The sequence below is a fragment of the Mus caroli genome, unplaced genomic scaffold (assembly GCF_978045245.1).
Source record: "Mus caroli unplaced genomic scaffold, Mus_caroli_1 scaffold_9, whole genome shotgun sequence".
Classification (NCBI taxonomy): Eukaryota; Metazoa; Chordata; class Mammalia; order Rodentia; family Muridae; genus Mus; species Mus caroli.
The window spans coordinates 68,831,300-68,855,244 of NW_028227264.1; the positions used below are offsets into that span (position 1 = coordinate 68,831,300).

The 23,945-nt window shown below is 44.2% G+C and overlaps 2 protein-coding genes across 7 annotated transcripts in view; one reads left to right on the plus strand and one right to left on the minus strand.

Annotated features, from left to right (window-relative positions):
* Window positions 1-21,233, plus strand: part of Fam13c (family with sequence similarity 13 member C) — a 111,023-nt gene extending 89,790 nt beyond the window's left edge. For 3 of the 4 annotated variants that reach the window (XM_021174614.3, XM_021174609.3, XM_085842871.1), the window contains 7 exons: window positions 444-582; window positions 6,553-6,634; window positions 8,222-8,424; window positions 15,330-15,425; window positions 16,659-16,855; window positions 18,190-18,291; window positions 20,965-21,233. In XM_021174614.3, coding sequence (XP_021030273.1) covers window positions 444-582; window positions 6,553-6,634; window positions 8,222-8,424; window positions 15,330-15,425; window positions 16,659-16,855; window positions 18,190-18,291; window positions 20,965-21,088 — 943 coding nt within the window. In that variant the 3' untranslated portion in view covers window positions 21,089-21,233. The remainder of the gene's footprint in view (window positions 1-443; window positions 583-6,552; window positions 6,635-8,221; window positions 8,425-15,329; window positions 15,426-16,658; window positions 16,856-18,189; window positions 18,292-20,964) is intronic. The other variant, XM_021174611.3, reaches the window with a different exon arrangement.
* Window positions 21,234-22,447: 1,214 nt separating this feature from the next.
* The window catches only part of Phyhipl (phytanoyl-CoA 2-hydroxylase interacting protein like), a 41,015-nt gene continuing 39,517 nt past the window's right edge, over window positions 22,448-23,945 (minus strand). For all 3 annotated transcript variants that reach the window (XM_085842872.1, XM_021174618.3, XM_021174619.3), the window contains exon 5: window positions 22,448-23,502. In XM_085842872.1, coding sequence (XP_085698998.1) covers window positions 22,968-23,502 — 535 coding nt within the window. In that variant the 3' untranslated portion in view covers window positions 22,448-22,967. The remainder of the gene's footprint in view (window positions 23,503-23,945) is intronic.

Sequence of the window (23,945 nt, forward strand, 5' to 3'; positions counted from 1 at the left end):
GTTGCATGGAAATCATGTGTCATGTTGAGACTGTGGAGATATTTTCTGGGGAGAGGGTCACTCCTTTTGACATATTTGCTATTAGGTGTGGCGTGTGTAACCTGTTGAAGGGCGTACCTCAGCCGTACCTCAGCGGGCTTCCCTTCTGAGTCCCACGTTGACCTTACTATGCTTTGAAATATGTATCTCTTGTGCTGATATTTTTTCATTTGTATACAAAAAATCCTGGGGGAGATTAGCCCATAATGCATGTCACAAGGTCAGAGGTTACAGGGAGGAGTGGGGGGCTCCTGGTACACTAGTCCAATAAGCTAGGAGCTTATGCGACTACTGTACCCGGAGCCACCGCCTGGAATTCTCTGATATCCTGGGTTCAAAGGTCAGGCAGCTATGTTCCCTGAGGCCCCTTTCTGGAACTATTTGTCCGACTCTAACCATGGCAGGCCACGAAGCTCTTCCCGATGTGCCGGTGGGGACGGCAAGGAGCCGCAGACCATTACACAGCTCACCAAGCACATCCAAAGCCTCAAGAGGAAGATTCGCAAGTTTGAAGAAAAATTTGAACAAGAAAAGAAATACCGCGTAAGTACCCCCAGGGTTTACGGGAAAGCAGAGATTGTGTCTGACAAGGGTATGTGCATCTTTCTCGGGTCTCCATCCCTTGGTTGTGGCTGCCCCTTCCTTGCTGGAGGACAGCTCTGAACCCCACTGGTCACCCATCCCCTCCATATCATGAGTTGAGTTTAATTGAGTTTAAAGCCCTGTCTGTCTTCTTCTCACTTGTAGGCAGCTAACCTGTGTTAGGAGACTTCCTACTCGCTACATCTCTTATTTCCCCAGTCTTTCTGAGCATTCTTATTGACACTAGCTTTTCTTTTCCAATTTTTAAAGAAAAAAAACCCAACAATTTATTGACTTTATATCCCAATACCAGCCCCCCTTCCAGTACCCCTTCATGTAGATCCTCCCCCCATTCCTCCCTTCTTCTTTGAACAGGGGGAGCTTTTATCTGGGTATCACTCTTTCATTACTCTCTCCACTGACACCCTCCCATCCCCAGACACATCAGGTCACAGCAGGACGAGGTGCATTCTCTCCCACTGAGGCCAGATAAGGCAGCCTAGTTAGAGGAGCAGGATCCGTAGGCAGGCAGGCAGGCAGGCAGGCAAGCAGGCAACAGATTCAGAAGAACATACATGACAGGAGCCTAGCGTAACCGTCCTCTGAAAAGCTCCACCCAGCAGCCAATGGAAAGAGATGCAGAGATCCAACAGTAGATGGAGTCTCACAGAAGAGTTGGGGGAAGGATTGAGGGACCCGAAGAGGACAGAGACTCCCACAGGAAGACCAACAGAGTCAACTAACTTGGACACTAGGTTTTCTAAATCAAAAAGTTGGAAAGCTTCGTGCTGAACTTTCTTCACCTGTATGTTGATAGGAACTTTGGGTCCCAACATGCAGAAACTCTTAACTGAAGAACACAATGACAAGACTTCGGGGTTCGGAGTATTGGTTTTATTTATTTATTTATTTTTGTTGTTGTTGTTGTTTGCCATGAAGGAACTTCCTGGTAGGTGAGTGGTGATTTCTCAGCTGGTACCTGCTGAGGCCACTCCCAAAAACCAAACAGAACCATCTTTTCCCAGAAGACCCCGGTCCTTCTGCTGGGCCCGCAGGGTTGCCGGCGCAGCTCTGTCTTCTCTCACACTTGAAAACACAGAGTCGTCGATGCATGTCTGCTCGACTGAAGAAGCCTATGTTTCTTTTCTTGGTGACCAAGGAGTAGAGAAAATTCAAGTTCACAGGGAATCACATAAAGATAGTGTGGGTCTCTGGCAGAGAGGCCAGGACAGCTTGTTATTAGAATAAACTGGAGCAGGGAACAATCTCTCAAACATCTTGAAATATTAAAAGGCTCGCTAAAAACTCCATACAGAGGCGATTGGAAGGTTCCTGTGAGCGTTGTGATAAGTTTTGGGGCAGAGTGACAAGTAGGTATCAGTCTGTTCCTCCCTTCCTGTCCTTCGTGGCTATGGCTTTGCAGAGAGAGAGTGTTTAGGGAATGGTATCTAGTCTTATAGAAAGGGAGCCATCAGATTGGCTTTTAAGGCCATCTGAACAAGGATGCTGCGTAGTTTCCATTCAGTCATGGCTGCGCTCTGCCCATGCAGCAGGGAAGCCCCTGCCTATTGGCTCAGTCTTTATCCCGCAGATAAGTAAGCCTTGACCCACTGAAGACTTCTAACCAGCTATGAGCTATCCCTTGAGGCCTGGAGCAGTGAGTTAAAGATGACCAGGCCTGGAATGATGGTGTTGTAGGGTTCTTCCTGTCTATCTTTGGCAGCCCCAGTATTCTGGGAACAGCTGGTTTCACCTTTGATCTACCGGGGTTTACCAGGCCTGCCACACCCTCATGATGGACACCAAGGAGTGACAAATGGGGTTCTATTTTTGAGCCTGTTAACACCTCTGACCTGGCCTTTCCCGAGTCTGACTGTTGTAGATTTCGACCCAATATAAACCCTCAGCAGCCTTGTGTCTCTGGACAGGCTATTTCCTGTTCTGAGCCATCCAGCAGGAACTGAAGTTTGAGGACACTGTTGGAGGAACCCATGTGGCACTTACTGCAGTGTTGGCAATGAAGGGAGCAAAAGGTTCTAGATATCACCAACTTCTTAATCTGTCTGAGCGATACCAAGCAGGCCACAGGACAGGCTCTGTCTTGAGAGAACAGGAAGGGGGCTTGTGCAGGTTAAAGATGCACTGGGTCCCCACCTGAGTTGTGCACATGGGTTATTGTTTTTCAACTCTTACAGCCACATCTGTTTTACTTAGAGAATTTCTTTTGGCATCTGTCTTAGGGTTTTACTGCTGTGAACAGACACCATGACCATGGCAAGCTTATAAAAAACAACATTTAAATGGGGCTGGCTTCAGAGGTTCAGTCCATTATCAAGTGGGAGCACGGCAGCGTCCAGACACGCATGGCTCAGGCAAAGCTGGGAATTCTATGTCTTCATCCAAAGGCTGTTAGTAGAAGACTGACTTCCAGGCACCTAGGGTGAGAGTATTAAGGCCACACCCACAGTGACACACCTACTCCAACCAGGTCACACCTATTCCAACAAGACTACACCTCCAAATGGTGCCACTCCCTGGTCCAAGAATATATAAACAATCACAGCATCTTTTACCCTGTCTTGAGAAGCTTTAAAGGCAAATGAAGAGGCAGTCACTCCCAACACTCCCTGCCGCACGCAGGCACGCACGCGCGCACGCACGAGGAGGGGCATAGATGCTAGAGCAGTAGGCGGGGAGGGTTCATATTCACTGCTCCTTCAGTGTTTACCTCCCCCGCCTCCTTCAGTCAGCACCTCATGTATCTTAGGAAACAGGCCAACCAATCACTCCTCTTGTCAGGTGCCAAGCTGTGGTTAGAAGCCTGTCAGGCCACCTACCACGTGTAAGGCCTACTTTCCTTCCCATCCCTCAGACAGTGGTGTTACCATCCTCCGCTGGTTGTTTCTGAATCTTAGCTCCTACTGGGCATCTCAGGTTTTGCGATGTCTTCATAAACATATGTCTTTCTGTCTCTGCCAAATGTAGCCCTGGGTAGAAAGGCAGGTGTTCTCTCTCTCTCCTCTCTCCTCCCCCCCCCCTCACCTGAACTCACAGAGATCCACCTGCCTCACCCTCCTGAATGCTGGGATTAAAGGCTTATGCCATTGCTGCCTAGCTCAGATGTTCACTTTCAATAAAACATGTTAAAACTGGAAAACTGGCCAAACCAGACAGACTCCCCCCCTCCCCCCAGTGACTAAAGAAACAGGCCCAGAAAGGTGACACGAATTTTAAGAGTCACACAGCCAAGAATCTAGACAGGGTAAAGCAGGTCTTTGCATGGCCGACCAGAAGTCTTGCTAAAGCGTCTTATGAATGATTCTTTTCTTAGCAGAAATATACCACAATAGTGTCTGCAATGGTAGACTTGGCTGCCTCATTTTAATTACCCCTAACAAAGCCTAGATTAGTGAGTTTGGGTGTCCAACCGTAGACCTTTCCATTCAGACACGAAGAGGCCTAAAGAGCTATTATGAATGTGTGGAAACTTCTGTGGCTTGAAAGCCATCTCCTACCCAAGCTGACGGTAACCTTAAGAAAGCTCCGCTAAGGGCAGAGTCATAAAAAGAAAATTCATTTCTGCAACTGATTGTGGGCTTTCAAGTACTGTGTCATAAAATTCAGCCTCTGATCCTTCCTTCATTTTGTGGGTGGAAAAAAAAACCCAAAACCCCCCAAAATTAAAAAAACAAAAAATCCAAAGCTGGTGGTCACTGGCTTGAGGTCCTGGTGTGTTCTGTATGTTTCGTATATCCCTTTGGTGGGGTGTTGGGTGGCTCCAGAGACGCATAGCTTTACCTGCACACATACGTCCTGTGAGGGTTCTACAGTTCATATGTAATGCTTGAGCTGTCAGCTAAGCCCAAAGAATTAGGCCACAGACCAGGCTTCTAAACAGAAAACTTCCTTCTGGAGACTGTCAGTGGGGTTACACTAAACAATATTTATGTGTTTTCCTCTCATGAGGGAAGCTTTGGGCAACCTGTGTCTCTGTCCGTGGTTCTGACAGTGTAGGGCTCCATCACAGGAGGGGCAGTGACGTTTCCTTCAGTCTTCCTTTCTAGCTTGTTTTTAGATGTATATTTCCATGTCACCCTATAACTGGTGGGATCCTTCCAGGTTCTCATGGTGAGCATGCGTTCTTTCATCAGGTGATGTCATGCAAAGCACCACTGTGTGCTTTTGTTAAGTACCCTGAATGTGCTGTGTCTGTCACTGAAGACATTTCTCCTGTTGCTCATCTTACATGGGCAAAGTGGGTCTTCACGGGCTGGCTGTGGACAGTGCAGGCGTTTCAGCCCAGGTACCTCTGTGCAGGAGGCCTCCCAACCCTCCCAGCCAAGTTCCTTGTGTAGTCTCAGGTGCGGATAGCTCTCTGGAGCCTGCTTTTAAGTTAGCATGGTAGCTTCGGATGGAGGATTCTCATTGTGATCTATGGCAGAGTGTAAGGGCTTGTTGCTGAATTTATGTATTCATTCATTCATTCATTCATTTTATATCCCACTCACTGCCCCACTTTCTGGTCACCCCTTCCTACAATTCTCTCCCTACCCTCTACCCTTCTCCTCTGAGAAGTTAGGCTCCCCTGGGCATTCCCCCACCCTGGCACATCAAGTCTCTGTGAGGCTAGGTGCATCCTCTCCCACTGAGGCCAGACAAGACAGCCCAGCTAGAACATGTCCCACAGACAGGCAACAGCTTTTGGGATAGCCCCCTCTTCAGTTGTTGGGGACCCACATGAAGACTAGGCTGCACATCTGCTACCTATGTGCAGGGAGGCCTAGGTCCAGCCTGTGTATGCTCGTTGGTTCATGGATCAGTCTCTGAAAGCCCCAATGGCTAGCCTTACAACCAAAAATATTTTGCCATTTTTAATTTACTGATTACTCTTTTCTGGGGACAGTTCCCTTTTGTGCTGAGAAGGAATTCAGAAGTAGATGATCTGATGGACTTACACGACCCCCTCTGTGTATGTGTGTGTGTGTGTGTGGTTGTCAGTGAAGATACATTCAGGATTCCTTTGAAGGTTTGGTGGAAATATTCCTGCTACTGCCCTCTGCTTATCCAACCCAGTGAGGCTAAGTCTGTAACAGTAACATTTACGGTCTGAGCTAGCACTTCTGCATTGCTTGGCATGCACCCAGAGCTGTTTTCTGGGTTTCATAGACATTAATCCACCACAGGAACTCTGTGAAGGAGATACTGTAATCCTCACGTTTAATATGTGAGATAGCAGAGCCCAGGGAAGCTAAGCCATCGGCCCAAGGTCAGAGGTGTTCCGTTTCACTTTGACGGGAGCTCAGTGGGATCTTTAGTACTAAGAGAGTGATTAGAACGAGGGCTGTTTGCTCCTAGATCAGCTATTGGACTGTTATCAAGTTTCAGAGACCATGGGGCCTGCTTTCTTGAGCTCCAAGGACTCAGCCTCCCAGTTGGTTAGTGTTCCCCAGCAGGACCCAGTCCTGAGCCACGGACAAAGCAGGAAGCATTCGGTTTTTGGTCCTATCATTGCTCTCATCCCTGTTGGCAGGGAGTATGGCCTGCCAATGGGATGGGCTGTGGATGGCTTATGAGGTGATGGAGGATAGACAGCCGGATGCAGGGAATCATTACAATGTCTGGAAATGTGCTGGGTGCCTCGGCATGCTTTGAAATAATGCCCATGGAGGAACAAAGGTGCAGAGCAATTCCACACACTAAAACTCTGCCCCGTGTCCAGCTCGACGTGTCTCTGATTTCCCTGTGTGGCTCGGCTCTTTAACATTTTTGCTTTTCTTTTTTTTCTCTATCTTTTGTCTCCTTTTTCTCTCTCCCTCCCTTTCCCCTTCTCCCCATTTCACCTTCTCTTTCCCTCTCCCCTCTTCCCATTTCTTCCTCCTGTTCCCCACCCCCGTCATTCCCATCCACTTGTACTTTCTCCTCTCCCCATAGCCATCGCATGGGGACAAGACTTCAAATCCCGAAGTTCTGAAATGGATGAACGATTTGGCCAAGGGGCGCAAACAGCTCAAAGGCAAGTGTCTCTTCCCTCAGAGAGCACCATCGGTAATAGCGTAATGTCCAGGACAATTGCAGCCCATTTCCACCTGAGCCTTCTTGGGCTTTAGTTCCCTTCTTGAACTGAGGCTGCATTTGAGACGACCCCACACATCATTCAGGCCCTATTTAATAAACCTCCTTACGATAGAGACCTGGGACCTCCAGTCAACCTGCGGAGTTCTAACTTCTCTGGTTACTAGATTATTGGAAACAAAACACCCTAATCCACTTCCCAGATCCACAGCACAGGTGAGTGTGCTAATCCTGGCCAAGAATGCCATGTGGCTTGGAGGTATTGAGCCATGCAGAGGACTTGGCTCTCTGCCTCTGGGACCAATCCTCCTCTTCTTTTGTCCCTTTCTGGGATGGCAGTGTACTGTTACTGCTAAGGGCAATCACTGTAGGCTCATAGCATTCTTTTCTTCCTCCCTTTGTTCTGTAGGTCCATACTTAAGATACAGGGCAGTTGGTCCAAATTTCTGGAAGTTTCATGACCAAGAATTAGAAGGGACGAGTACTTTGATGCTAGTGGTGTATCATGCTTATAAAATATGCAGTGTTTAAACTTCAAGCAGGAGCTTGGCATAGTGGCTTATCATCTCAGTATTTGGAAAGCTGAGGCAAGAGAATTGATAGGCTGGGCTATATAGTAGATTTCAGGCAAGCATACACTACAGCTAGATGCCAAGTGAAACAGCAACATAAAAACAAAAGCAAAAAAAAATCCTCATAAAGCCAGCACAAAGCTAAATGAAGAAAGTGAGCTATACTGTATAATTGAAAAAAAAATCAGTATAAATGGTCTTATTCAACTTCTTGCTATGGCATACTCTGAAATGCAATTCCCTGGTAAGTCCTAGGCAGGTTTTTTGTTTTTGTTTTTTTAATGTCTTCTGTTGCGAAAAGCCACATTGTTAGAATGGTGGGCTCTGGAGTTTGAAAATTAACATTTTCAAACTTGTGGCGAAGAAGGGTCGAAGAGTGCTCGCTTCTTTCTGTTTTAGAAGACCCAAGTTTAGTCCTCAGCACCCTCGCTGCTAGGGGACTCACAGCTAGCTACCACGGAGTTAAACCTTTGAGGGGAAAGAGCATTAGATAAAAATGTGAGGTGTGTCAAGCGTGTGAGCTGGGATTCCCAAGGCCCCTCTCATCTCTTCTAGTTCCTCAGGTTTGCGTACGTGATGCCCAAGCCCCTTCTAAATCTCCAGAGGTTTTACTATATACATGCCTTTTACCATGCACACCAACAAACTGCTGCACAGAGAGTTTCAAGTGCTAGAGTGGGCAACAGTGGAAACCTGGGGGCAGGGGAGAGGAGGTCTTCCTCCAGAAGTCTGTTGCAATCCAAATCCGAATTCTTGTCTCATGGGGTTCTTTCCACGAGAGCCCAGTCTCTAGGGCTCTGTCTTCGAGGCTGGTTGGGTGCTTATGATATCGGGCATGGTTAAGGCTGACTTTCCTAGCTTTGCTCATACCTAGGGAATTCAGGAGAAGCAGCTCTGTTTTAATCTGGGCCAGTGAGTCCTTTCCTGCTCATGGTAACTCAAGGCATTTCTCTTAGAACTAAAGCTGAAGCTGTCGGAAGAGCAAGGGAGTACGCCCAAGGGCCCTCGGAGAAACCTGTCCTGTGAACAGCCTCCAGTCCCCAGAGAAAATGGCAAGTCGGAAGCCGTGGGTCCCGAACCAGGCTCCTCTGGCGAGGAGACTTCGGATGCTGTGGTGCCGGAGAAGAGAGAACAGACCCCTCCCCAGGACGATGGGAAGGTACCTCAGCAGCCTCAGCAGGGGGTGGCAAGGACATGCTTTTGGTCACCTGTCAGAGCACTTCACCACCAGAGTCACATCTTTAGGAGACTGGAGATTGTTGAGTTCCTGGTGGGTTAATGACTGTGACTTAGGAGCGCTGCTGTGTCATTCTAGGAGGTTCCACTTCCGGAGGAGGGGTGTGTTGGTGGACGATGGTAAGGATAGGAGGATATGGTCTCTGCTCTACCACATTAGTAAATAATTCCCAAGTCTAGGCAATAAGCATATTATTGGTAAAGAAAAGCTCCAACATAGTCCCTTTCCTCCATGGTGAAGTGTTATAAAGAGGGAGAGGCATACAGTAAGAGTTTCATGCCCTAAGAATAGAGCTGTGATTTCTCAGGAGTGATAGGTTGGGATCAAAGATTTCAGCTACAGATATAAGTTTTGAAATCTGAGATAGCTGGATAGTGTTGTCAGTGAGGTATTAGGATACGTAAGCCTGGAGCTTAACGAAAAAAAGATTATATTTTATAAAGAAAAGCAGCACTGACTTGAGTAATCCCTTTCCATGAGGCTTTCCATTTAGCTTAGGCCTGGGGAGCTTTCTTAAGGTCCCTCCCGTATCAAAGCTGAGGCTGATGTAGTTGACCTTTGACTTCCTGTGTAAGGGCAGGAGTCACCTTATCTCGCCTCTTGGATCCCTTCCATCATCTTCCACCCCACCCCATTGTGCAGCTTGCACAGAAAGACTGTTTCCTGTTCAGAGCATCACGGTGTCTATACATGGTAGGTATTGTATATGTGTTTGCTCGAGGGGACTGACAAATGAATGACATTCAACCCTGGAATGAAGTCCTGTGGAGAAGTGTGGTCACCTTTCCTATTCTGCCATGCATGATCTGGTCTTACTGAGGCCACATGCCAGATCTCAGAAGGCCTCGATGTCCTGCTTCAGTTTTTTTTTCCCCCTGGGCCTTGTGTACTGCAGGTACACACGGCACCCCAGTCACTGCCATCTTGTTTTCACCCTTTATGTCTGAGAAAGAACCAACGTGTCCTGAGTAATAAGGGAAGACCAGTGATGCTTTGCTCACAGGCTGGTCTGTTCTTTTTCACACATGGCTAACCTATCCCCCAATCCCAACATTCTAGACTTTAAGGATGACCAAAGGGTAATGTCTATGGTCATGTGTACACACAAGCACATCTTGGATTTCCTATTGACTAGTATTTCCTAGGGACTTTCTTGTATCTTAGAGTTAACTTGTCCATATCTGTATAAACATCTTTGTTAGTATTGATGGCCTGATGATTGGTCGATCAGTATCCTCTGACTAGGCTCCAACTCCCAGGAGTCTCCTCAGCTCTTAATCAGCCAGTAGGCTAATCCATTGATGACATCACTAGCCTCTGTCACCTCTCAATAGAGCTACCAAGCTGGGAAACAAGGACCCAACACATGAGATTTTTGGAGGGGCACTTCATATCCAAACCATAATGGTTGATGATTGATGGACAGTTACACATTTCCAAAAGGATTCAAATGCTTGTCGTATGAGTTCAGGTAAATCAAGACAGAGAAGTCATGTCAGGACTGCTGTCCTGGACTGCCTTTCTGCTGAGAGCTGGGATGTAGGAAGTGGTTTAAATAGACAAGGATTTCGGTAAGCACATGTCAGAAGACAATAGGAACAATCTTTCTTGAATAGGGTTATTAGGAGGACCAAGACAGTTGACAATTAATCAAGAAAGTGGGCCAGCCAAGAGAGCAGCAAAGAACATTCTCGATAGAACTCCCCAGAACTAAGGCCATGAAGAAGGAAGAGCTTTTTGTATACACAAGAATCTCAGGGAGCCGGGCAGTAGTGGCACACGCCTTTAATCCCAGCACTTGGGAGGCAGAGGCAGGCAGATTTCTGAGTTTGAGGCCAGCCTGGTCTACAGAGTGAGTTCCAGGACAGCCACGGCTACACAGAGAAACCCTGTCTTGAAAAACAAAAACAAAAACAAAACAACAACAACAAAAAAAGAATCTCAGGGATGGGGACTGAGATATGGGGAACTGTGGCCAGTGGGATGATGCTGGCCCTCTCGGGCTGTGAAGTGGAGGTAACGGGTGGCCAAGTGGGAACAGAAAACCAGTGGGGGATGATAACCAGTTAAAAGATCTGATTACTGCGAGAATAAATGGCCCAGCAAACAAGAAGATGGGACGGGTGGCTTGGTCGGTATAGTGACATCAACAGAGAGACCGCATACTCAAAGCATATTTTAGTTGGAACAAAGAAACATGTTGAAGATTTACACCAGTGGTTCTCAACCTTCTTAATGCTGAGATCCTTTAAATACAGTTCCTCATGTTGTGACCACCCCAACTATAACATTATTTCCGCTGCTATGTCCAAACTGTAATCTTGCTACTGTTATGAATCATAACGTAAACATATGATAGACAAGATATCTGACATATAAAATCCCAAGGGGTTCAAGACCCACAGGTTGAGAACCAGTGCCTTAGCGGGAAGTCTAGCAAGGTGGGATCCATGGAGAGCAGTCCGCTCACTGACATGCCAGAACCTTGGGAGGTGGTAGACTTTGGAAGAGATGAAAACGTTAAGAAGTGATATATGCTGGGGCACATCAAATTTAAGAGGTTTGAGGAACTGGGTAACCAACCCTCCTAGTTTTGCATGGTGTTTTCAGTGCTTGAGCACCGGAAACCCCTGGTGGTTCTGGGCAAGGAGGGATGGTTGGTTGGCCTTCTGTGACAACTGAGTGAAATGCGTCTCCAGACAAGAAGCTGAACGCTTAGAAATCACCCTTGTACAAATGGCAGAAATTCTTATTATTTCCAACAAAATAGCTATTGAATGGCTTCCTGTGTGTCAGAACAGTTCTTCGAATAGCCCTGAGAGCTTGATAGTGGAGCTGGGCCTTTTAGGGAGGGGCTGTCTGCCCATGATGAGTGATTATTTTCCCCCCGCCCCCAGACTTTTCGGGAACTTCTTGCGTTGGTGTTTAGTCAGAGCTCACACTGAAGCTAGTAAGCCCTACGACAGCAGTTCTCAATCTGAGGGTCGAGACCCCCTTGGGGTTACATAGTCAGGTATCCTGCATATCAGATATTTATTTACACTATGTTTTATGGCAGTAGCAAAATTATAGTTATGAAGTAGCAATAAAATAATTTTATAGTTGGGGCGAGGGGTCAGCACAACATGAGGAACTGTATTAAAGAGCTGCAGCATTAGGAAGGTTGAGAGCCACTGCCTTACAGCATGGCCTTGTTAGTTCAGATTTTGTGACTCAGCCTCCCCCCATTCCCTACCCCACCCCACTCGCCTTTATTTATTATTTATGGATTCTTTTTTGAAAGAGAGATAACCATTGGAAAAAAATCATTGGAAACAAATCTATTTTCTGTTTCTACTTCTGAATATTGCTGGCTATCTACACTACAAAAAATGTTATATTTTGATTTTTTTTTTCTTAATGTGTGAAGGGAATCACACTGAGTAAAATGTGGCTTACTAATCGCTACCACTGTCCACATAAAATAGCCAGAGAGAGCTATCTAGGGTGATTGATGGGTGTCGTTTTCTAGGTCAATATGTACAGATAAACCACAAAGGTAAGTAATTTTCGTCCTCCTGTTGTGGAATCAGGAGCAAACGGAATGGGGAGGTTAAGGAAGGGAGAGTTCTAACAAAAGGTAATTTGCTAATATCTGTCTGCAGTTTGTGGCACTTCGGCTAAGAACTCGTTACTTCCCAAGCGTCTCACCTTCTTAGGCGTGGCATTGCATCCCAAAGAGAAGTTGGCATCCCAAACTGCCACAAAGTGGTCAGCCCAGATGTTTTCTTTCTGCCACTGGGCAGGAGGGTACTTCCGGTTACTGTACTTCCAGTTACTTCCAGCACAAAGCTGTGGGAGCTCAAGCAGCTTTATTCCTGTTTGTTTTCCGTGCCCAGGGAACTCTGGCCAGAGCCTCTTTCTCAGAAAGGCATAGGAACTTTTCAATATAATCATTCCTCCATTCATATCTACAAACGTGCTTCTGCTCAGGGAGATAGATAGGTAAAACCGGCATTTTCCTCTCTGGATAGGAAACTTTTTTTTTTTTTAGTTTGAGGACCCAAGGCCTGTCAATATTTCTTTGTGTCTGAGGCCCACATGTAGGCTGGCTTCTCATGCTCGTTTCTATTTGGAGATTAGCTAGTAATGATCCCAGGATTAAAATCATTAGCATGGAGAGGACTTGCGTGTATTGTATGAGTATTTCAGTCTTCATCTAGTATCCGGGGAAGATCATTTTGAAAGCAGTCTCCTCATTCTCATTTTTAATTAACTAATTAATTAATTAATCAATTTTTGTTGCTTTTAAAAACTTCTTTGCATTTGTGTATTTTAATTTTTTAAATTTTCTTTTTAATTAAAAGACATTTCTTACATCATTTCCCTCATCCTTAACTCCTCCCATGCTGTCCCTGTCTCTGTCCTGCTCCCTCTAAAGCTCATGGCCTCTCTTGAATTAACATGCAAATGTTCACATGCACACAAGCATGCACAAATATATAAATACAATGTGCCAAGTCCATTTAGTATTGCTTATATGCATACTTTTAGGGCTCGGTCAATTAGGGAAGTCATCCCTGGGGAAGACTAAATCTCCCTCTCTCAGTATTTAGCTCCCTGTAGCTCTGTCCTGGAGTGCAGCTATGTACGATTTTCCCCATCCATACTGGCATATCAACTAGTGTCTCCGCTGGTCAGGTCTTGTTTAGGCAGCCATAGAGTTGAGATGACATAGGTGCAGCTTCTAGGTCCTATCTGGAAGACATGATCTTGCAGCAGATATCCTGATCTTTCTGCCCTTTTGGATTCTCCTAGAATCTGGGTTTTGGGGGGCGGGGGGATATACTAGATAGAAAAACCACAGTCAAATTTTGAAAGAGACCAATGCTCTAAGTACATTGTTTTGTTTTCTATAGAATGTAAGTTCCCAGTGAGGTACTGAAAAGAAAAAAAAACTAATGTTTTCTGAATTTAACATTTATATTTTCCCTCTTAAAATATATTAAAATCCCATGGACTGCATATTGGCTGCATGTAGTGTATGTGTGTGTGCGCGTGAGAGTGTAAAAGATGTAAAGAAAATGCAAATGTTTAAAGAGTGAATTTAGTTAGAAAATTAAAGGCTCTCTTTTTTTTTCTTCAAAACATTTATGTATTTTATGTATATGAGTACACTGTCACTGTCTTCAGACACACCAGAAGAGGGCATCAGATCCCATTATAGATGATTATGAGTCACCGTGTGGTTGGTGGGAATTTAACTCAGGACCTCTGGCCATCTCTCCAGCCCTAAAGGCTCTTAAGGTTATGAACCAAAAAGCTCCTACAGCAAATTCTCTTTCTCCTGAAAATACAAACGAGTCTTAGGTAACAGCCTAGGTTGTGCATGTATATGTTTACATAAGATCGTCATATATAGCCAGCGATGGTGGCCTTTAATCCCAGCACTCGAGGGGTAGAGTTCAAGGCCATCACACACACACACACACACACACACACACACACACACACACACACACGGAGATTTTTACCTATGACCTTCTTAATATTCAGAGCAGGGATGTGGTAGATTGTGGTAAGAAGTTAAAGAAGTAATATGGCGGTATCTTAGGCCTCAGTGAACTTTTATTTGGGCAAGTAAGACTGAAACAGAAAAGTTCAGGTCCAGATACCAGACACTAAAATAGAAAGGTTCATAGAAAAGGGAGATCAACGTGGACCAGTGTGGCTTGTAGCCGTGATGGGTATGGACCATCATGTCTCTGGGGAGCTATTTTCTTTTGTCTCAAGTCTCTGGGAGGTCTGGAAGGCAGAGCTAATTGGCACTTTGTGGTAGATAGGTCCATAAAAGACAGCGTGAGCGACTCTGTGGTGACTTGTTTTCTCTCATACTTTGCCCTGATGAGTATAAACCATTGGTTGAGAATGGAGTGGCGGGAGGGCTGCGTGTAATGAGTATATAGTAAGTTAGTACATGGGAATATAGTAAATTAGTGCATGGGACAGCATGTGGATGGGGCGGGGGGCAAGGGAAAAGAGGGGCTTGGCCACTTCGGATAGATACATGGATAAACAGACAAGAGTGAATTTTTATGTGAAACCTGACCTGCTATAATGATGCATAGGGATGCATCATGCAGCAGATGGGCACAGAACGCATCAGCACACTACGAGGCTGGGAATTGTTTTAATTGGAATGTTAGCAAGTCAACTGAAATATCTGTCTATCATTGGGACAGCCTGGAGCAAACCCTGGACCTGTAGCCCCTTTGTTGTGTGGGCATGAAACTGAGGATTCAAAAGCCAAATGTTTTATCCCAAATTCCTAAAGGTTTATAAGAGAAAGAACTAGTAAGGCAGTGTGCATTCTATGTGTGTAATAGTGGAGGTCTGTGCAGAGTTTGTGATGTAATCACCAAAGCCCAAACAACATAGTTGTTCAGGAGAAAAAATTGATTGGTCTTGATTGGTCACTTAAAAATAAATTAGAGGCTTAACACTACTCATGTTTTGCAGACTAGTCCACAAAGCCCTATGATCCAATTTCTACACTTGCCCCAGTCCTTTATGGGAATATTTTTCTAGGAAAAATTGATGTGCAGCAAACACCATCTTTTGACTTCCTTCCTGTTAATCACTGCTCCATTAAAGTGTTACGATCTCCGAGGCTCTGAAACGTGACCCGTGGCTGTGTTGGCCTGCCGGAATATCACCTTAGGGAATGACTCTATCTCTGTCTACACTGCTTGTCAAGCTTGTATGGGCTCTGGCTAGGATGGATGCAGGGTGCAGGGAGATTATTGTCTGAGGAAAAAAAAATTCAGAACAGATTTTATGTTTTTCAGGGAACTAAGCAAGACAAGAACCTCATAAAGCCTCTTTATGACCGATGCAGAGGTATCAAGCAAATCTTGTCGACACCATCCCTTATCCCAACAATTGTAAGTAAAGATGGCGGCACTAACAGCAAACTGAGTAGCACCTTGAATCGATGCTGTTTAGTGCCCTATCATAGACCGCACCATGAATGTTATTAACAAGTGGCCTTCCTAGCTGTGTATACTATGTTCCTACCAGCTACTGTGGTCTTCCCTGCCCAGTGCTTAACATTGGCTACCAGAAACTGCTGTGAAACAGAACATACCAAACTGAAATGATTTATATTTGATTTTTTTTTTCTACCCTCCTTTTGGGCAAGGACAAGACACAATGGCTCCCTCTCTCATTGTGGCATTGTCTAATTTTTAATACAGCTAGACAAGATGGAATCTCTCTGTTTTATGTGTGGTGGTTAATAGAACGGGTAATGCATTATTTGAAATATTGAAACATTGTTTTGGTTCCGTCTGATCACACTATACGAGACATAAATAAATTTATCCCAATAAAAAATACTGAAACTGAGCTAGGCTATTTTCTTAAAAACAAATGTACAGGCAGACGACAGAGCTAGGAAAGCGCCCCGCATCCGGCCTGGCTGCTTCAATTTCAAAGCAGCTACTCAAGGTATCAGCAAATATTAACAACTATGAATTTAAATCTACTTGAGTATACTTATGAATCTATGTTTTAAAGAATGCTAGAATGATACATCCTGTCTAAAATCTTCCCTTTGAGGAAGAAGAATAGTTTAAAGGACAGTATGCCTTTCAAGGTTGAAGAAAACCCGTTGGCTGTCATAATTACTGGAAAGGTTAAGGAATAACTGTTGCTGCTTCTTGGGCCTTCTGAAATCCTCACTTACACTTCCTATGGATTGACTGTGGCCTGCTCTGAGTCTGAGTGTTGTAATTTCTGAATAAGGTATCTATAGAACATTTTGTCCTCATCCATATCACTGCTGTGAAGGTAGAGTGCAGAGGGTCCCCCGGGGGAAGGGAGGACCCACTTGGCTGAACAGTATAAGCTCAGCCAGGTCCCAAATGCCTATCTTCCTTGGCCCAGTGAATATAAATAAACTAGGGAAGCAGTGTGGCCAAGCAAGGATGTCTCTTTCCTCATTGACTTCTGTAGGTTCTTAATGGAGCTGAGGAAGGGCTCTTGGTAGTTGCCAATCCAGTTCTCAGGAGCCACGTGGGCTGCGTGTCTACTGGATTTTAGGGTCTTGTAAGTCCTTGTGCATGCTCAAAGGACATGAAGCACTCTGTGACTATTTGGCTTTGCTCGTTGACAAGCAGGAGGAAGAGGACTCTGATGAAGACTGTCCACAGGGAAGTCAGCAACCCTCTTTACCAGATCCAGTGTCCCGCCTACCTGTCGGTGATCACCTCATCTACTCGGAGACAGAGCCTGTGAGGACCCTGCTACCAGATGAAAAGAAAGAAGGGAAGCAGCCAGCGCTCTCCATGTCCAACTTACACGAGGCCACCATGTGAGTGAGCAGCCTGGGTGAGGGCTCTCTAATCTCTTGGCCTGGGTACCTTATCCGTACCTTACCCGTACCTTAAAAATCCAGCATCCGTTCAGAGCCTAAAATGTGCTCTCCAGCAGAGAATAGACCTAAAAATGCACCATCCAGTTGGCCTCTCAACTGGGAAATATAGACGACAAAGCTGTGAAGAGCCACAGGAAAACCCTCCATGTGTCAGAAGTAGTCATGTGCAATCAATTGACTTTGATCCTTCCTTTCAGCTGTGTTCTGGTGCTAGTAACCCTTGTAACCCCGAGCCAACTCAGAGGAGAGCTGGACTTTGTTATATTGAACCCAAAGGAGTCAGACCCTTAGTGGGCTCACAATGGCCAGAGCCTTTCTTTTTTCTTTTCTTCCTTTCTTACATGCAGATGGCATAGTGTTCCAGATAGGTAACCACACTGACCACCAGTCAGTGAGCGAGCGGGTCTTTATCTCCTAATGACTCCTCAGTTAAGACCTGTCTGGACCTTTCACTACTGTTGTTACTCAGTGGTTGGCACACCTCTTGGTCGTGTGGGTTTGCTTTTGGGTTTGCATGTGACAAACCCACAGTGTGAGGTCATCTTTAACATGCATTATATGGTCTGCTTAGGGTGTGTCCCACGTGGAGATGAGGCAAAACCAGGGACAGTATGTACTATTTAGCTTGCTGGAAGAACAGAACATAGTACTTTCTCTTCTCCCATTCTCCCCAACCTTTGGGTTGTCGCTGTTTAAAAAAAAAAAAAGTCATTCCTAAACTTGGGTTGGTGGAGGCATTTTTGAAATTGATAGACTTGGCCTATAGAAAATGCCTATAGATAACTTTAGTATTCAGTTTCTGCAAGCATAGTAGATACATTCTACCATGAAGTAGATGGCGGTGGAATGTCAGCCCTCCCCTGGTTCAGTTTCATCCCCAAGGCCTTTGTCCTTCTCCCCCCACTCCAAGGACATAGTCTTTTTCCTCTTGTGTCTCTTACCTTTGTCAACAAATATTTGTGTGTATTCCTTAGGTACCTATCGCAGCCTATCGTCTTGCTATAGCAAGTAACCGGCATCACTCCTGACAGCAGATTCAGTCCATCACCCTTTCCCTTTGGCCATGGCACTGTTAACGTTAGGGAATACGAGGCTTGTGTGCTCTTCCAACACCGAGGCACACATTATAAATGTACTCACTCGCTCAGAACTTCCTCCCATAATCACTTTTCTGTGATAACAGACCCATTTTGCTGGTCTGATATAATGCAGGCATACTCATTCCGTCAGAGCAGCACTTAATAATGGCAAATGTGTTTCACCTGATTCAGGCCCGTCCTCCTCGACCATCTCCGAGAAACTAGGGCTGACAAGAAGAGGCTACGGAAAGCCCTGCGAGAATTTGAAGAACAGTTTTTTAAACAGACGGGGAGGTAAGTGTGAGCGAGCGGAGAGGTTTTGTATTTTGTTTTTATTTTTAAATGCGAACATTTCCTAAAGAGCTCTAGTTCCAAATAAACTCTGCTTTTATAGGAACAGGGGTTGAGAGGTAAGTCCTTGCTGGAGACTGTGCTTTCTCCAATGCAATACCCTGATGGTACAGTGTTGGGGGTGCTTGGCGGGATATTGTTGTTAATGGCTGTCAGGTGTTAACATCTGCCTTTACAAAAGGAAACCTTAACTCTGGAAGTATTTTGTATATGAGTTTCACTCCAACTACTGATTATCTTAAGCTTTTAAAAAGTTTACTTTTCAGCCCTTGTCCTTAGACTCTTAGTTTCATAAAGTATTCTCTGTGTATTGCATGAATGTTTCCTTTAAATATCTGTTCTAAACATCTCCCCCCTCCCCCATTCCTGTTTGTTTTATTCCAGGGTTCAGTCAAAAAGTTCATAGCTATTTCTCTTTCCCTTAAATATTTAGTTGGACCATCTGCCTTCCTATATTTTTCCATCCTAACCCAGCTGTTACTATACACTCATTAATTTCTAGTAATTTTTTTACTGCGTTACCAAAAAAGTTCTCTATATAACCATCTAATGAATGTTAGTGTCTTTTGGAGAAGAGACCAATTATTTAGCTGTCCTCAATAAGCTGCAGTGCTTTATCTCCTGGGATAAGCTTGAAAGCTATGACTATGACAATGAGACATTAATTTTAACACACCCTCCTGGTCCCCAGTTGTTTCTAACCTGCCACAATGGCCAGAAGATCGCACTGTAAATGTTCTGACAAAACCAAATACAATGACTTTTTTTTTTTCAATTAAAAAAGCTAGATTGTGTGTTCTCCAGCCAGAACTTGGTAGATAACAGCACTGTGCAATGTCAAAAGGTTGGGACACTCTTGCAAGCACATAACTTTCCCAGTCACAGAGCTTGTAAATGGCAGCAGAGACGAGCTGAGAGGCCCTTACTCACCTAGTGCCTTTCTATCCTGCCTTGCTGTCCTTTCCTCTCAGCCCACAGGCTGCTGGGAGGGAGTGGGACAGTGCTGAAGCACCTTGAGACATCCACCTAGCACGCTTGCTTCATCGCCCTCGGTAGCTTTTCTATTGTGCTAGCCATCAGCAGTGGGCTCCCCAGGCCGAGACACTTGGGGCTCAGCAAAGTAATGGCTCACTAGGGGCTTTAAGCACACATTCTGTTTTGCATTTAAGTTCCCCTTTAAAATATGCAGTGGGAAGTTTTCATTCAGTGAAAGATCTGTGGTGGGTTCAGAATTTTGAGTTTAAATTGACATTGTCCGAAAAGGTGAGTTGATTAGGTTTAAGACACATATAAAGTCTTTTGATCACTTTGAGTTTCCTAAAGAAATTTATACTTTGACCCATTTGAACACAGAGTGTATATTAGATTCTAGGAGGTTTCAGTGTGCCAAGTCTGCCTATAGGATCTGTCAGTATTATTTGCCATGCTTTTTGGCAGCAATGGTAGTTTGTTCTGCCTGTTCTTAGTAGTAGTTGTCATTGACTGTGGCTATATAAAAATCTATGTATCAGTATATATCTAAGAATGTGTATGCAGAAGACCGTGACCACAGCTTACCCGTGCCCTACTGCAGTCAAGGAACAGCTCATTTTACTGTACTTACATGGCCTAAACCTACTTAAGATATGTCTGTGCTTGATCTACATGAAGCTATATGTCCTCCAGTGGTGATAAAATGTCATCTGAATAAGAAAATGCTCACTTATTAATCCTAAACTCTAACTGTTGAATGGCAAGAAAACAGAGCACTGTTTTGTTTCCCTAAGACTATTTACTGCTAAGATTTAACCCAGCTAAACCCAGCTAAAATGTCCATGCAAATGGATTTTCTATACATTTAGAGGCACTGTAAATATGGCAATAAGACAAGAGCACTCAGACTGTTCATGAACCAAGCAAGGTCTATGCATTAGAACATGCTCAGCCTTTGAACTCCTGTGCAGAAAGAGAGCCATTGCAATTTAAACTGTGGATGTGTTTATATAGAGGCCAGAGAACAACTTTGGGGATCAGTTCTTTCTCCCACTATGTGGAGCATAAGGTCATCAGGTTTGGTAGCAGTCACCTCTGCTACCCACTGAGCCTTGCCCCTGGCCTCAATTCAAAGGATTTAGACTTGTGATCACGTTGTCAAGGGGAAGCTCAGAAGTTCTATTACACATCAGCAGAAACGGGTCTAACTACAAGGACACTTGGAAACATTGCCAGCGTACAGTGTAGCCCCTGGGAAGATTTTGCCACTATGAATGTGTGGGTTACTTGTATAATCGAATAACTGCAGTATTTTCGGGATACTATCATGGAACTACCGAAGTATGAGGATGAGTGGAAAGGCGATGCATTGGAGGCTCTAGCCTTTGCTTTTCCTTCGATTCTTTTTCACCTGCACCATTGTTCTGTGCTCAGGCATGGGGTCTCATATTTGCAAAAACACATGGCCAAAGGGTGCTGCTGCTTAGAGAAACAGAGCAGGCATGGAATGAGACCAAAGGGCTGTAAAGAAGGCACCATTAAAAAAGAGCCACATGGAAGTCACAGACCCCTGTCAGTTATAAAAGGATCTTTAATGACCTGGCTCTAGTTTCAACTAATATAATGTATCTTCCCTTCCTGTAGAAGCCCACAGAAGGAAGACAGGATGCCGATGGCAGATGAGTACTGTGAATACAAGCACATAAAAGCCAAGCTGAGACTACTGGAGGTCCTCATCAGCAAGCAGGATGTGGCCAAAACTATTTGAGGTTCAGCTCTGCTCACTTCCCTCTCAAGATGAACTCAAGTTTATTTTCCTCTACTGTTCTTGCTAAGTAGTTTTGATGTACGGAAAACGGAAGCACTTTAGAGATAGTATTAGCTGTTTTGACAAAGGAAGAGCTAGTATAATCATACCCACCCAAGGCGTTTAAATAGGGAAATAACAGGTAATATTGGGATTGGCAAAAAGCATTTAGCCTCCACGCCAAACTGAAATCCAGAGTCAAATGTAATTGTCTCAAAAACTGTCTAATATGTTGTCAAACCTAAAATCACACGTAGGCAGGCTACCTGCTAGTGAAGATTTAGTAGTGTCCCCAAATTGATTTTATTGATGTATGGAAAGAGCATGGTTTAAATACATTGGTGAGACAAAGAAAATTTCTGCTCTTCACCCAGGGAGGAAAACAGCTAGAAAGAAGGTAATACAACATCCACTACCTTGTCCTGTAAGTCTGTAGGCGTTCAGCACTCTAAAATAACTTGACTGTGTCACTGCTAATCTCTTATTTCTATATGAAAGTAGTGCATTATTTTATCTGTTATTTGAAGATTTACATTTCCAGTTACCAAAGTTCACTTGGATGGCATGTACTTTGTGAATTATCTTTGTCTATGACTGACAAATGTTTATATTAAAGTAAAATATTAAAATAGGTATTTTGGATAGATGTGTCTGCAGTAATAACCTAATGTGACCATAGTACTATTGCTGATTTTCTTGTTTCCTATACTAAGATTCTATAACTATTTTTCCATTGGGAATATGCATCTTTCTTAATGTTCCAAGGTCTGTACTTTATAAAGTAAAATAACTTTCTTGTGAGCTGCATTCATTCTGCACAGGGTGAAAAGCTTGGAAATCACCAAGAGACCTTTTATTTGCTTTATTTAGTGTGTCTTGCTTTTTCTCCACTCACACACTTATTGGTTTGGTTTTTGTAAAATCAAGTAACAGGTAGACATTTTCTCATTATCAACATTATTCTTATTTCTGTTTTCTGTCATGTTTAAGCATGGTGTTGAAGAAACTCAGATTTTCCTATTGCTTGGGCGGAAAAAAAAAAAAAAACCAACCCAGATTCTAGACATGGACTATGTCAGAGGCGTGTTGTTCTCTCTGTATTCACCTGCTGTTTATGAATCAGAGTAATGGCCTTCATAAATTTGTTTAATCGAAGTCATCTACTTGTAACAGGACAGATACACAACTATTTGAGGTTTACAAATTACATCTTTGATAAGGGAAATGGTTTCGTGAGATGTATACAATTGCTATTAAAATGTAACTATATTCTATATGATTGTAAATATTTTATACAACATACAAATAAAATATTTTTCTATTATATTTATTATGTTGAAAGCACAGTAACTGTTTCCTGTTAGCTAATATAAATAACATAAATAACACTGTCAAACAACAAGGCGGAAGTGCTGACAAGTCTAGGCTTTTAGGATTTAACTCATGCTGCAATTACTCTCTCTCATGCGGTTTGGAGTTATCCCGATATTTATTCAGTAGATTAAAATGGATGCACATTTAAACACCATTGATAAGCCATTATTTTGTACTTTGCTAAAGCGGTCTATATAACTGTCTTGTTATGTTTGGCATAAAGGAAACATAAAAGCATTGCAGCATCTAGGCAAACAGTGTCAGGACAACCTGGGGACATTGTTGAAAGTGGTGGACAAGGGCGGGCAAGAGGAGACACGGAAAGGCTCTGAATGATAGAGTTTGCTTTTGGTGACAGCGGCATATGCATGCTTCAGTGGGGACATCTGATGGCAGATGGACAACAGAGGATAATGCTCCTATGGGAAGACAGGGTGTGTGGGGCGGGGGAGGGGCGAAAGTGGTGTTAGCGTCCGACACTGATGTTACAGGTTTTGCAGCTGGGGTCTTTCTTTGCATTTGCAGTAGACAAACTCATGAGCTGATGACCAGTGATTTCTGCCACGGTGCCCAGGGAAAGAGCCACAGGGTCAGTGTAAATGACTTCTAAAATGACATCCTGGGCGTGGTGGTACACCAGCACCCCATCTTCTTCTGTACAGGTCAAAAAATTATTATCCTTGGAATTTAGTTGAGGAAGGCGCTGCTTACAAAATTCATCTCCTGGCGATCCCACAGGGGCAATGACAAGAATCACATAATGATAAGCCGTGTACATACAGTAGAAGTCCCCAAAGTATAAGTTAGTATTGGGGTTGAAAAGTTTTTCTGCTGCAATCTCAAACCTGTATCTTCCATATGGTGAATCCTGGGGTGGCTTCCCTGTATTGAACTCGGTGCTGCAGCTGAAGAAGATGCCTTCCAGTTTCCCACTGATGGGTGAGCCATGGCTACCACTGTTATCCTTGATGGAAGGCTGCATAGCATTCCCATAGTGTTCTCTGCCAGAGAAAGGAAATAGCCACTGCTCAGTACAATCATGGTCAATTTACTGATTTACAGATTCGAATGGCACACAAATCACTACCCACTGCTAAAGGTCTGAAAGATCAGGCTATAATCAAATCAAAGGGAATATATATATATCTTTTGATACTAATCATGGATTGGACCCAGAATAAAGATGACCTACAAACCTTGGGGTTTCCTGGACTGAAAACCGAATTGCAATTAGAAGTCTCACAGGTGAAACTGGCTCCATCTGTACTTAATGAGTTTCACAAGTGACTTTACTAAAAAGCAAACTACTGAAAATATCGAACATATGAACACTGCTAAGGAGAACTTGGTTTGAATGTGTGCTGTCTACCCAAAGAAGGTCGATCCTGTCTGGTGGCTCCAGAACTGAGCTGCTGCTGCCACAGGTCCAGACACCTCCCATCTT